General features: G+C 40.8%; 1 protein-coding gene across 1 annotated transcript; it reads left to right on the top strand.

Moving 5' to 3' along the window:
• Positions 1–4853: 4853 nt before the first annotated feature.
• On the top strand, positions 4854–8313 carry LOC131687663 (uncharacterized). The gene is made up of 2 exons (XM_058971760.1): positions 4854–7136; positions 7186–8313. The coding sequence occupies exons 1-2, from the start codon at positions 4854–4856 to the stop codon at positions 8311–8313; spliced, it is 3411 nt and encodes a 1136-aa protein (XP_058827743.1).
• Positions 8314–13936: the final 5623 nt, after the last annotated feature.

Here is a 13936-nt window from a genome sequence, read left to right as displayed (position 1 = left end):
CAAATATAATGGTTGAAGTTCAGGACAAGTCAATTTTATACGAAGATGCTAACAGAGTAGGAGATTCATGTAAGAATAGTTATCAGTCATCCCTCAGAACAATCGAAAAAATGAAAAAAAAGGCATACATAATTGAAAAGGCTGTTTCTGCGGGAGGAATCACTTACCATCATGAAAAAGAATATTAATATCATACTAGTTTGGTCGAAACTTATCTAAAACTTCTCATCCTAAAAATATGAATGGTGCCCTGTATCAGGGAATTATAATTTTCAGCTAAAAGCTGACTTTCCAAGCTCTCACATTCCGCTGAATGCACTATTGAACTAAGCACAACTATTTGGCAAACAAATAAAAAAGTGTTTGTGAATTAACAAACAAAATATAGCATAGTGAACCACTAGGTCTTCTGTGAAACTAACTTAGACTTAGAATTCGTTAAAATATTAAACTACTTTTCGTAATAATTTCAAATCGGTTTTTAGTTGGTAACAAAGTTGTAGACAATTAAATAATCTATCAGATTCTCCCTTTTAGTGTTGTTCGAATGTCTAAAGCACCATCTAGGGGCAGAAATATGAACTAGTTCCATGGTAAAATCTATGTTTTCACGAAAAAATACTTCAAAAAAAAAGTTGCTCTAGACCCCCCGACGGATTATTTTGATTTTGGTTTCAAATGAAAGGGGAAAGCCCATTCTTTCATATCCTGAAGTTTCAGAGATGCTGAATTTTTTTGCATAAAGTTGTTAAAAAAAAGACACCGTGACCTATCTTTATAAAACCAGCTTTTTCGTGTTTCATGATGCCAACAGTTCTATGAAAAAATAGTTTTGGAACCCTATATGCGATAGAAAAAAGTTTATAGAGAACTGGTTAACAAGCTTCTGATAAGAGATCCGGCAGTCACTGGAGGCGATTTCAATTCTTGGGTAGCTCAAGCAAAAATGGATGTTAGGCTATGTAAAGAAGGCACCAGCAGTACTTCTCGCTGAGGCCGCCGGGAACCCATCATCTACGTAATCTTCTGTAGTTCTTCGCTGGTGACAAACATGAGTGGGAGAATTTGCGACACCACCACGCAAATTAAACTGGAGGTAAGAAACAGCCGACAGCCCAGTTTACATACTTTTTATTCCAGTATACGAGAAATCGAATCATTTACCTCGGAAAATCGAAGCCTCGGGTAATCGAGTTTGACCTGTATTACAGAAAGCGCGCATTATTAAAAAGTTTGTCTTAGAATTTTTGCATAAATATCTATAAACAATTGATACATACTGTTAACTCGTTACAAATATACATAATAAATTAAAAACAACTGAAAATACAAATCACGCCTTGAAATTCTGAAAAATCGACCAGGGTCATAACAGGTACATTTACATTTACCATAATAGGAATACCTAACCTGATCATGTTATTTCCAATTTCTTCGCGAATAAAACAAATTCATAAAATAACACACAAAAAAAAGTTTGGTTCGATTATCCGGGGTGAGATTTTTTTGAAATCCCCGGATAATCGAGTTAGGGTTGTGGTACCGGTAATACCGGTACCGAAAATCCCGGGAATACCGACCCATTTTTGGTAGCGTTATACCGATACGGAACAAAAGCCAGTACCGGTATTTTTGGTACTATACAATTTTATATGACAAATATTTTAACTCTGCAGGGGGATCTGTTTCAAAATATCGGTCTGCAAGATAACGTTTAATTATATTAATTTGCCTTCTAGATAAATCGTTGAGATAGCACATTTGTGTGGGAATGAGGTGAGGACATCATCATAATAATTCTAGAAGTTAAAATTTTATTAGCGACATTCTGATTGGTTTCCATTATTCACTGGGTGGCGCGTAATAAGACTATGGTCTAAGTCATTTCTGTATTTGGTTTGCTCTTAAACCTTTATCTATAATAGAACGATCAGCGATTTAACACTAACGCTAACAGTTTTAGACTTGGTGAACTGCTTCAAATGGGGCGATTGGTGATCGGAAAATTCAGCAAAACTCCATAGTTTACAGGAAAGCAAAGAGCCTGGATATGCGTTAGAGAATAGTAGGCAAATGACATAAAGGTCGAAACCAATTTTCAGAAAAGCAAGAGAGGAAATGCGATTAACCTCCTCGGATTTACTGCCATTCTCGCTTTGATTTATTGTTGTTAATAGGGTTTCATATATTTACCATCTGTTCAAATCGACGAAAGTCGCACCACTTATTGTTATTGATTTCAAAGTGGCCTAGATTTCGAAATAAAAGAAGGTGCCCTATACGAAAAATATCTTCTGTGAAATGAGTCTAGCCATTCCGAAGCAGTTAAAAACAATAAGCATGTTTTTTGATCAGCAAAAATCAACCATCTGAGAATAAGATCATCAGATTGAGAATTCAATTTCAGTTTGAAGCTTTTTTCGATTTTTTTAAAAAAATATTCGAGTACCGGTACTGAGGGCTTCAGTACCGTAGTACCGGTTCTTGCCAAAAAGGGTCGGTACTGCGAACTCTAGTTAGCACCGCAACTTCCTTCTCGCACCATTCAGTGCCGTTTACTCGTTGAGCACCAGACTTATTCGCAAACTACTCGGTCTAGTCCCCGACGATGGACCTAGTCTACTCCGACGGAGAATTCCCCGGCGAGAGAAATTCTCCCGAAACCGAGCCAACCAACCAGGTGTCGAGGTCAATTCAACGATTCCGGTGGAGCAGGGCGTACGATTCGCTGATGCCCCGACGACCTGCGACTGGTGGTATCTCGTCGCGGTCCACTCAGTCTAGTCCCCGGCGGTGAATCCAACTTACGTCGACGTAGAGTTCCCCGGCGAAGGAAGCTCTCACGATACCGATTCTTCTTTTGTTTTAGCACCACAATTTCTTGAGCCCTTTGGCTTCCTCTCGTTCCGTTTCGCTCTACTTTCCCGATGAGCCATTCAGCTCCCGCCCTCACTTGTTCGCGAACTACTCGGTCTAGTCCCCAACAATGGATTTAGCCTGTTCTCCTGCACCCGAGCGGTAGATTTTTCCTGATACCGATGTTCGTTTTTGTGAGCCATTTAGCTGTCTGTGTGTGTTTAGTAAAGATAAAAAAGCTGTGTGTGTGTGAGAGAGAGAAAGAGAGAGAGAGAGAGAGAGAGAGAGAGAGAAAGAGAGAGAGAGAGAGAGAAAGAGAGAGAGAGAGAGAGAGAGAGAGAGAGAGAGAGAGAGAGTATGTATGTATGTGCACTAATGTCATGTAATTATCTCAGCAACCGCTGAACCGATCTTGAATGAATGAAATTAGTTTCAAATGGAAGGCCCAACGGTTCCATTTCACACCATTATTTTTGTTTTTCGATATGTCGTTTACTTTCTGAGATATGGATGATTTTGTCAAAACGCAGAGGGTTTTAATAACTTTCGAACAAAACAATACAGTCGTACGCGTGGGGCAAAAGTGCGCATAGGACTTTTAGAAGCACACAAGCGCTAGAACCTGACAACTCTGTATGGATTTAGTGAATCATTAAGTCAACTAATCGCACATATAAGCATGAAAGGTTTGAATATAGTGGCTTGAAATTAAGGGGAAAGGAACATTTTTCGCTGCTTTGACATATTTTTTGAATTTTGGGAATCATAAATTGACTGTTTGAATAAATCAAGATCTATAAAACTACAGTACCCTAAAAATCTTCAACATATGGTTCTGTCGCCGACGCAAAATCACAAACAGCTGTTCGCAGCGAGCACAAAAAAAAACCGTTCGGCAGAATCAAAACAAACCACCGCAACATAGAACAGTTCGTTCTGACCTAAAGAGGCAGAAGGAAAATCAAATTACATTCAAGTGCGCCCAACGATGAGTCAATGCGCGCTCACGCAAGGGTCATATATGCTTCATCGGCATTTTCGGTGCCACTGCCGGTCACAGCGCATTCGAAGACGATAATTATATCGATATTTGACTTCGCGCGGTGGCTTGGATAATAAAACATTTGTGCAGAGTTGACAACAATATTCATTGTTAACATTCTGTACCAAAACACATCTAAATAAAATCGATTCAAAAATCGATTATTTGTAAATAGCTAGCTTATGAAAGTAGGTATATAAACCAAAAAATTGTATAATAAAATCAAGTTGAAATCGAGCAGTCGAAAGTACCACTTCACTCAGTCGAAAATCCATTACTTCGTGTCCAGACCCTGCAGTTCTTCGTTGGTTTTTCCACCTTGTTAAATCCAAAGTCAAATTACTTCCTTGTTTGTAACGCAAGCGGGGAAGCAAATTGTCTTACGACCAGAATTAGTATTGGTTTGTTACGCAGAACGATACTAACTGGACGAGGAATTCCCGGCTTATTAAGCTATAGCGTGTGGTATTTGTAACGCAGGTGCCACAAACTATACTTAGTCTAGAATTAGAAGTGGCTTGTACCGCAGGACGCTTCTAACTAGACCCAGCACCCCCTTCTGCGGCGAAAGATCGTTCGGCGGAACGATATATGGTGGCTCCAGAGAGGATTTATCCTCACAATTCTCGCCACAGAAGGCACGAAGTAAAGAAAAACTACTAAGTCCTACACTGACCAAGCTACGGTAGTGGAAAAAGGCATAAACATTAAGCGAACACCTACAAACTGTGGTGGAAAAACGCTAGAAACACAGCGTGTCCGTAGCTTATAACGGACAGTAATACGCATTGCAATACGCGTCACTTACAAAATCGCTAATAAGGCGTATCCGCAGCCAATAGCGGATTCGGTGAAAACAAACAGTGCTTGAATAAGATATCACAATATATATCACACCGTGCGATATATCGCTAGTGAACCTAAAACAAGCCGAAAGAGAAAGCGGATCCAAAGGATGGCATCTGGAGGATACGCGCACAACCCGAATGGGAATTGCCGCCTGTGCAAGGACAAGGACAGCGCGGACGAATGGATGGTCGAGTGCTCAAAGTGTTGGAACTGGTTCCACATGACCTGCACCAAACTTGAGAAAAGACCCTCCACTAAGGACCTCTGGCACTGCCCAAAGTGCAAAGAGGAAATAATGGAGCTCCAGCAACTAAGAAAGGAGCTGGAGGATCAAAAGAAGAAGACTACCAGGAGTGTGTCCAAGGAACGCGGACCAGCAGACACTGTAGAGCTGCTAAGACGCCAATTTGAGGCACAAATGGAAAGCCAAAAATTGCGTGATGAGGCATTTCAAAAAGCCATGATTGAGATGGCAACCAAAATGCACCAAGTAAAAATGGACCCCGAAGCGGGACAACAAATGGCTCCGACAATCAAATTGCCGGATGAAATTACAAACTTACTGAGGAGGCAAACAGCAACACCCCTCCCAGTTTTCAACGGAAATTACAAGGATTGGCCAAATTTCAAACGGCTTTACGAACAAAGCAAACGAGAAGGTCAATTCAGCGATACCGACAATATAAACAGACTTATGGCAAGTCTAGGCAAGGTGGACTTCGTAGTGACTCTCGGAAATTTGGTGTCCAACATGTCCATGATACAGTGCGAGAATTATTTAACTAATCCGTTGCAGATGGCTGAACTTGTTTGCCGCTTACCACTGAACTTAAGAGAACAATGGGCGGACAAGGAAGCAGAAGCAATGATTCCGCAAGAAGGACGACCACGGCAAAAACTCACACTAAAGGAATTACACGAGTTTTTGAAACCGCAACAGCAAAGAGCAACACTTCTTATTGCACAAAAGGTGTGTCAATCTGAGAAGGAAAACCCGAAAAATGAGCGCCAATCAAGAGTCAATATGCACGCTGAAACAACATCCAGATCCCAAGCCAAATGTTCCTGTTGTAGCCAACAACATTGGATAGTAGCATGCCCGGTCTTTAAAAAGATGAGTGTGGAAAAAAGACGAGAACTGGCACTAGAGAAACGCATGTGCTTTAACTGTTTACGCCAAGGACACTCCTTTAGAAACTGTCAAATGAGGCCAAACTGCAGAACAGAAAGATGTACAGCACATCATCACACATTTCTTCACATCAGACCAAAAACAAATGATGAAAAACGAGCCTCCCAAAAGGAGGAAACAAAACAAAAAATCAAGGAATCTTCAGGACATTCAAAAGACAACAAGAAGAACCAAGATAAGAAGGAAGTGAAAGAAATAGATGCGCAAGCTCCAACATCGTCCACCTCGAAGGAACAAGAAGATGAAGCTGTACGCACTAACATACACGCTACCAAAAGAAATAAGGTCTACTACCAAATACTGCCGGTTACACTTTATGCGCAAGGAAGACAATTAGAAACCTTCGCATTTTTGGATCACGGCTCATCGAACAGTCTAATCCTCGACGACTTGGCCAAAGATTTAGGTTTGCAAGGGCCAGTATCACCATTATGCATAAAATGGACAAATGACTCCGTACACGAAGATAACGAAAGCCAAAACGTATGTTTCAAAATATCAGGCGATAACAAAATTCGATACCAAATGGAAAGTGTACGTACAGTAAAAAAATTATCCTTACCACGACAGACACTTGACTACAATGATCTTCATGAAAACTACAACCATCTTAAAAACCTTCCTATTCAAGGATACGAGAATGCTGAGCCGACATTACTTATTGGACTTGATCATCCCCGACTATTAACAGCAACAAAACAGAGAGCAAGCAAAGTCGGTCCAGTTGCCGCTAAAACACCAATAGGATGGGTCATTTACGGAAGGACCAACTCTCGACATCAAGGAGAAATATATTCCTGTGTAGTAGAGGAGCAAGACTCACTACGAGAAGAAATGAGGAAATACTTCTCAACGGAAGAGTTTGGCGTTAAGGTTAGCACCACTAACCAACAGAGCGAGGAGGATAGCCGAGCTGAAAAATTGATAAAAGAAACAATGAAGTATGACGGGAGTCAATACGAAATTGGCCTTTTATGGAAACAAGCCAGGCCCATAATGCCAAAATCAGAAAGCTTCAAGGGAGCATTAAAGAGGTTAGAATACACTGAAACTAAGATGAGGAAAAACCCTGAGTTTGCCCAATGGTACACGGACAAAATTAAGGAATACGTTGAAAAGGGATACGCACGAAAATTAACAGCAAACGAGATAACACTAACAACCGATAAAACATACTATTTGCCTCATTTCGCTGTCGTAAATCCTAATAAAACACCTTTAAAACCGCGACTTGTATTTGACGCAGCTGCCAAGGTACAAGGATTATGAATTACTCTCTGGTCCCGATAACTTGACATCGCTCTTTGGAATTTTACTGAGATTCCGAGAAGGAAAGTGCGCAGTAGCAGGAGACATCCAAGAGATGTTCTCACAAATTAAAATACGCAAAGAGGACCAGGAGGCTCAACGATTCTTATGGAGGGACGGTAAGGCTTCAAATACCATGGGACACTACGTAATGCAGGTAATGACGTTTGGAGCAACCTGCTCACCTGCATGTGCCCAAGCAGTAAAGAATGCAAACGCAGAGAACTACCGAGATTGCGATCCGGTGGCAGCGAACGCCATTATAAAACAACACTATGTTGACGATTATCTGGACAGTTTCTCGACAGCGGAGGAAGCCAGTGCAGTCACGTTCGGAGTTATAAAAATTCATGAAGCTGCACACTTCACACTAAGAAACATCATTTCAAACGATGCCGAAATGCTGGACGTTCTACCTGAACGCAACGTCGCGAGACAATCCACCCAAAAGGAATTTATTGAAAAAACTGCAACATCAGAGAAAGTCCTCGGAGTATACTGGGACACGACCCAAGACACAATTGGGTATAGAATAGCAGACTTCAAGTCCAACGCCATACCGACCAAAAGAGAAGTCCTCTCAACAATTGCCAGAATCTTCGACCCTCTTGGATTAATAGCGCATATTACGATTGGAGGTAAATTACTAATGCAACAAGCCTGGAAAGAAGGTATAGACTGGGATGAGAAAATATCTACGAAATTAATGGAAGATTGGACGATTTGGACAAATAGACTATCCACAATATCACATCTGAGAATTTCTAGGTGTTTCTCTCCCAACATACCGGACGCAAAATCATTGGAATTGCATATCTTTGTTGATGCATCAGAATCAGCGTTCGCCGCGGCAGCATATATACGAGCAGAAACCTTACACGGATACGACGTAAGCCTAATAGCAGCAAAAACGAGAGTTGCACCAAATAAAGCCATGTCAATTCCAAGGCTAGAACTTCAAGCCGCGGTGTTAGGCACACGATTGAAAACAACCGTTTTAAAGGAACTTCGATTGAATATTACAAACGTAACCATGTGGACAGATAGCACCACTGTACTCTCCTGAATACGAAGTGACCATCGCAGGTATAAAACATTTGTAGCCAACCGAGTAAGCGAAATACTCGACGACACAACGATCTCCCAATGGAGGTGGGTACCATCAGAAATGAATCCGGCAGACGAAGCAACACGGAACATCCAACCTACGGAATCTATATGGTATACAGGAGCGACGTACCTAAATACAAAAGTGGAATCATGGCCAAAGGAGAAAGGTGCAGTCATTGAAACTTCAGAAGAAAAAAGGGTTTGCAGCGTTCAAGAAATACAACCTGCGAACATTATTATGCACACAACTTGGTGCTCGGATTGGGGACGACTAAAGAAGGCAGTTTGTTACTGGCTCAAATACATGGAAAAATTGAGGACGAAAGTATCAAACTCCAGATATGATGAGACAATTACTTCTGATCATTATAAGCGAGCAGAAATCCTATTGTTACAACAAGCACAGCAAGAAGCTTTTCCATCCGAGCTAGTGGCTCTGATCAACGGCGAAGGTATTTACCAGAACAGCTCTGTAGCAGATCACGAGCTTGCATTAGATGAAAACCGTCTCATCCGAATCAGCGGACGAATACAAAACATGACTCCAGTACTATTACCAAACAAGGGACATATAACGAATTTGATCATAAAACAATACCACGAGAAATTTCTACACCGTGAAACGGAAGCAGTTATAGCTCAAATACGACAGCATTTCTGGATAATCAAGATTAGGGCGGCAGTAAAAAGAGTGAATGCAAGATGTCAACTCTGCAGAAACAAGAAGGCAAGCCCTCACCCTCCAAAAATGGGCACATTGCCAAGCTGCCGCACCACTCCAAATTTAAAACCATTTACACACACCGGTATAGACTTCTTTGGACCAATAGAAGTTACTGTAGGAAGAAGATGTGAAAAAAGCTGGGGTGCACTCTTCACCTGTATGGCTACTCGAGCTATACACCTGGAACTAGCAGACGACTTAAGTACAGACGCGCTTCTCATATGCATAAAAAACTTACAAAACAGGCGCGGCAAGGTCTGCGAAATGTACAGCGATAACGGCACCAATATGGTTGACGCAAGTAATCAGATGAAGGAATTAGAAATCAGAACAGCGATCGAAGGAATAAAATGGAATTTTATTCCACCATCAGCTCCACACTTTGGAGGAGCATGGGAACGTATGATACAAGAAGTTAAAAAATTACTAAACGAAAAGCTATGGCCAGTATCAAAACCCAAGGAGAGCGTACTTAGGAATGCTCTAATCGAGATAGAGCATCTCCTGAACAGTCGCCCGTTGACACATATACCATTAAGCTCCAACGATGATGAACCTCTGACACCAAATCATTTTTTGATTGGATGCGCAGGAGGAACGTATCCTTCACTCGACGACAGGTCGCGAGCCGAGGCAACAAGAGAACACTGGAAAAAGGCTCAAATGGCAACTACTAAATTTTGGGATCGGTGGAGTACAGAATACCTTCCTAAACTGAACAAACGAGAAAAATGGAAACAGAACACAGAACCACTCCAGCCTGATGATGTCGTTGTTTTTCCAGACGAACAACGGAAAGGGAAGTTTCATAAAGGAATTATAACCGAAGTAAGGAAGGCGCAGGATGGCCAAACAAGGTCTGCGGTCGTTCGCACTGAAAACTCTAAATTAGTTAGGCCAACTGTAAAATTGGCCAAATTAGACGTAAAGGCAGATACGGTATTCACCGGTCACATACAGGAAATATCACCAAAACGAAAAGACGTCTTCCCGCAAAATAGTAGCTCAAATGCAAAGGCAAATATGACAGATTGGGGTAAGCGACAAAAAATCGACATAGAGCTAGTAAAACAACTAGCAGAAAAGCACAAAGCCGCTCATCCAACCAAACCGAAAAGTACATCTTTAAATACAACGTCCAGTATGACCATCAAACCCGTACCAAATACGGGACTTTTATTCGATCACGAAGCTACCTATTTAATACAAACCGGAATTTGGGACACACAAATTACTACAAACATATCTCCCACCGACGATGTAAAACTCATTGACACGATACACAGAAACATCGAAGACGCTATAAATGGACTAAAGCAGAAAATAAAAAATCCAACACTCATCGACTTGGCTACCTCGATTGAACAACAGTGTTACGCCGCGAAGCAGGAAATTTTGGAACCAGCTCGAGTAAAAAGAGGAAAGGGAATTTTTGGATTCCTTAAAGACATACTATTCGGAGGCGATGATCTGACAGAGCAAATCGAGGCTATCCGAATGAACGAAGAACAAAAAATTCATGACGTCACACATAGCATGAATCAGCTAAGGGAAAGAACCCTGCAACAAAACAATCAATTTGAACAACGGATTCACCACGCATTAGATGGAATCAAACTTTTGAACAAACAGTTCGCGATGAACTATGCAGAAACTCTAGCCAACCATCTGATGGACACAATAATGGTGGCTAAACAACTGATCGAGAGTATTCTCACACGTCACAGAAAATTGAAACGTATACCCGTCACCATAGAAGAAAGAAACGAACTCATCCAACAAGCGAACCTGCGACTTCCTGCAAATCACTACATACCCGAGGATGAGTTTGCAACCCATTATAAACTCAAAATAAAGAATGATTCGTATCAAATCACGATGAGATCTATTGTGATACTAAGAGAATCATTCGAAAATTTCAAGGTTATAGCTATACTTTGAAAACAGAACAAAAATTCATGTTGATCAACCGAGAATCGCCATCAATCAGCACAACCAGTATTTCTATCCCTCTAATGAGGCAAGGAAACTAAACGAAACACACTTCCTCTACTTCAAGCCAACAATACAGATGGAAATGTCATGCGTGCCAGCAGCAATATTTCACAAGCGTCCCGTAAGAAACTGCAATATTACAACTTTCGATAACCTGCCCACCGATTACGCGGAAGTAATCATATTATCACAACCGAACACACTACTATACTACGCAAAAGATCCAAATACAATCACGATACTCTGCAATAAGGAATTGAATTTCACCTCATACAACATAGCGGTTGTAAAATTAGATCCTGGTTGTGAAATACGAACCAAGCACAGCGTAACGTACGCTAGCATCGGCGGAACTTCAAAGCAACAAAAAATATACTTCAAACGCCACGATCAAATACCTCAATGGAAAAACAACAATTTCAATGCGTCAGAAGACACTTGGGAAACAACAGAACCTGAACCGATAGCTGCAACCCATTCATCCTATCACAACGATCCTGAAACAAAAGCGATAAATCATCATGTTCCGGTCATAGTAGCAGCGGTATCATTAGTACTTATTGTGGCCACGATAATCAGCGCCCTTTACTATAAGAAAGGCAGTCGACGTTACACCATTAGAACATCGAGCAGACCAACTCCACTTCCAAGACGACCACCGAGAATAATTCCACGAACAAGAGATGCAAATAGTGTTACAAAAATTTAAAGCAAGTGCATTAATCTTAAACAAATATTAAAAATTACTTAAAAGATAGGAACATTATCATTTATCAAATATTAAACTAGGCTCCAAAAACATAAATCATTAGTAGGTAACAAAAGTAAATATTATATGAACCTTTATAATCAGATAGGCATCGAAAATCTCGACAAGCAAGATGACCATCGGCGCGTCGGCTAGTTTTTCGTAAGGTCTATGGGATAGACTTACGGGGGGCAATATGTCGGCGACGCAAAATCACAAACAGCTGTTCGCAGCGAGCACAAAAAAAACCGTTCGGCAGAATCAAAACAAACCACTGCAACATAGAACAGTTCGTTCTGACCTAAAGAGGCAGAAGGAAAATCAAATTACATTCAAGTGCGCCCAACGATGAGTCAATGCGCGCTCACGCAAGGGTCATATATGCTTCATCGGCATTTTCGGTGCCACTGCCGGTCACAGCGCATTCGAAGACGATAATTATATCGATATTTGACTTCGCGCGGTGGCTTGGATAATAAAACATTTGTGCAGAGTTGACAACAATATTCATTGTTACCATTCTGTACCAAAACACATCTAAATAAAATCGATTCAAAAATCGATTATTTGTAAATAGCTAGCTTAGGAAAGTAGGTATATAAACCAAAAAATTGTATAATAAAATCAAGTTGAAATCGAGCAGTCGAAAGTACCACTTCACTCAGTCGAAAATCCTTTACTTCGTGTCCAGACCCTGGAGTTCTTCGTTGGTTTTTCCACCTTGTTAAATCCAAAGTCAAATTACTTCCTTGTTTGTAACGCAAGCGGGGAAGCAAATTGTCTTACGACCAGAATTAGTATTGGTTTGTTACGCAGAACGATACTAACTGGACGAGGAATTCCCGGCTTATTAAGCTATAGCGTGTGGTATTTGTAACGCAGGTGCCACAAACTATACTTAGTCTAGAATTAGAAGTGGCTTGTACCGCAGGACGCTTCTAACTAGACCCAGCACCCCCTTCTGCGGCGAAAGATCGTTCGGCGGAACGATAGGTTCGTTGTAAGATATATTTGATTTGAAAAGAAAAATTAGTAATTTTCGTAACAATTTAATAAGTTAAAAAACTGACGGAGGAGAAAAGGTGCACATAGTATATCCGCCCCAATGAAAAGACGCAAATGAAGCTTTTTATATAAAAATTGAAGTAATTCTTCCATGATTTAAAGAAGGGCCCAGCACACAGTGGCGGATTTCCCCAAAAACCTGGCCAAAAGTCGAGAATGGTTTTGATTAACCTGCAAAGGAACATACAACGGTTTTTTGGGGTGCAGATTACGATTTTGATGTAAGACTTTCAAAATTCAAAATGGCGAATACAAAATGGCCGACATTTTAATTTAAATATATGTAAATTTTCACGAATGAATGGTTGTAATGGATCCAGTGTATGCCAATAAACATAACAAATTATGTTTTGTAACCATACTCTTCAACTCGTAATCCGGAACAAGACGTCAGTTGAAAATAAAATTCAATAGCAACCTATGGGAATATTATACCTTTCATTTGAATCTTAGTTTGTAAAAATCGGTTCAGCCATCTCCGAGAAACCGATGTGGACATTTTGTTAACAAATCCGCACATACACACATACATACATACATACATACATACACACATACATACACACATACATACACACAGATATTTTGCGATCTCGGCGAACTGAGTCGAATGTTATATGAGACTTGGCCCTCCGGGCCTCGGTTAGAAAGTCGGTTTTTGGAGCAAAAGCATAACCTTTCTATATGAGAAAAGCAAAAGAATAACATTTAATTAGCTTAATCAGCATGAGTTCGATGTTATCTTCAAGTGATTATATTTTGAAATGTTGGTGGAATGGGTTTGAAAGTGGAGGGAATGGGGGGTTAGTAGAGTGGGAGTGGAGGATGCGTCAGAAATCCTTCATCTTATTTCGGTATACGGGGTGGATGAAGGAAATGCGGGCGTGAGGGTGGTCCAAGGGGAGGGGAGTGATGAAGGAGGGAGGTGTAAGGGCAAGACAAGGAGAGGGAGGGGCGGCGACGCAATACTCAACCGCATATTTTGCCTTCCATTTGAGACTTGGTTTGAGAAAATCGGTTCAGTCATCACCGAAGAACCGATGTGAT

The sequence above is a fragment of the Topomyia yanbarensis genome, chromosome 3 (genome assembly GCF_030247195.1).
Source record: "Topomyia yanbarensis strain Yona2022 chromosome 3, ASM3024719v1, whole genome shotgun sequence".
Lineage (NCBI taxonomy): Eukaryota > Metazoa > Arthropoda > Insecta > Diptera > Culicidae > Topomyia > Topomyia yanbarensis.
The sequence above is the reverse complement of the archived record's forward strand: the minus strand, read 5'-3'. Positions and strand labels throughout refer to the sequence as shown.

Bases quoted from the DNA above. Each gene is read 5' to 3' on its own strand.
- LOC131687663 (XM_058971760.1), top strand. From the start codon at position 4,854: ATGGCATCTGGAGGATACGCGCACAACCCGAATGGGAATTGCCGCCTG. The intron at 7,137-7,185 runs GTAAATCCTAAT...TATTTGACGCAG, and splicing joins ATTTGCCTCATTTCGCTGTC to CTGCCAAGGTACAAGGATTA.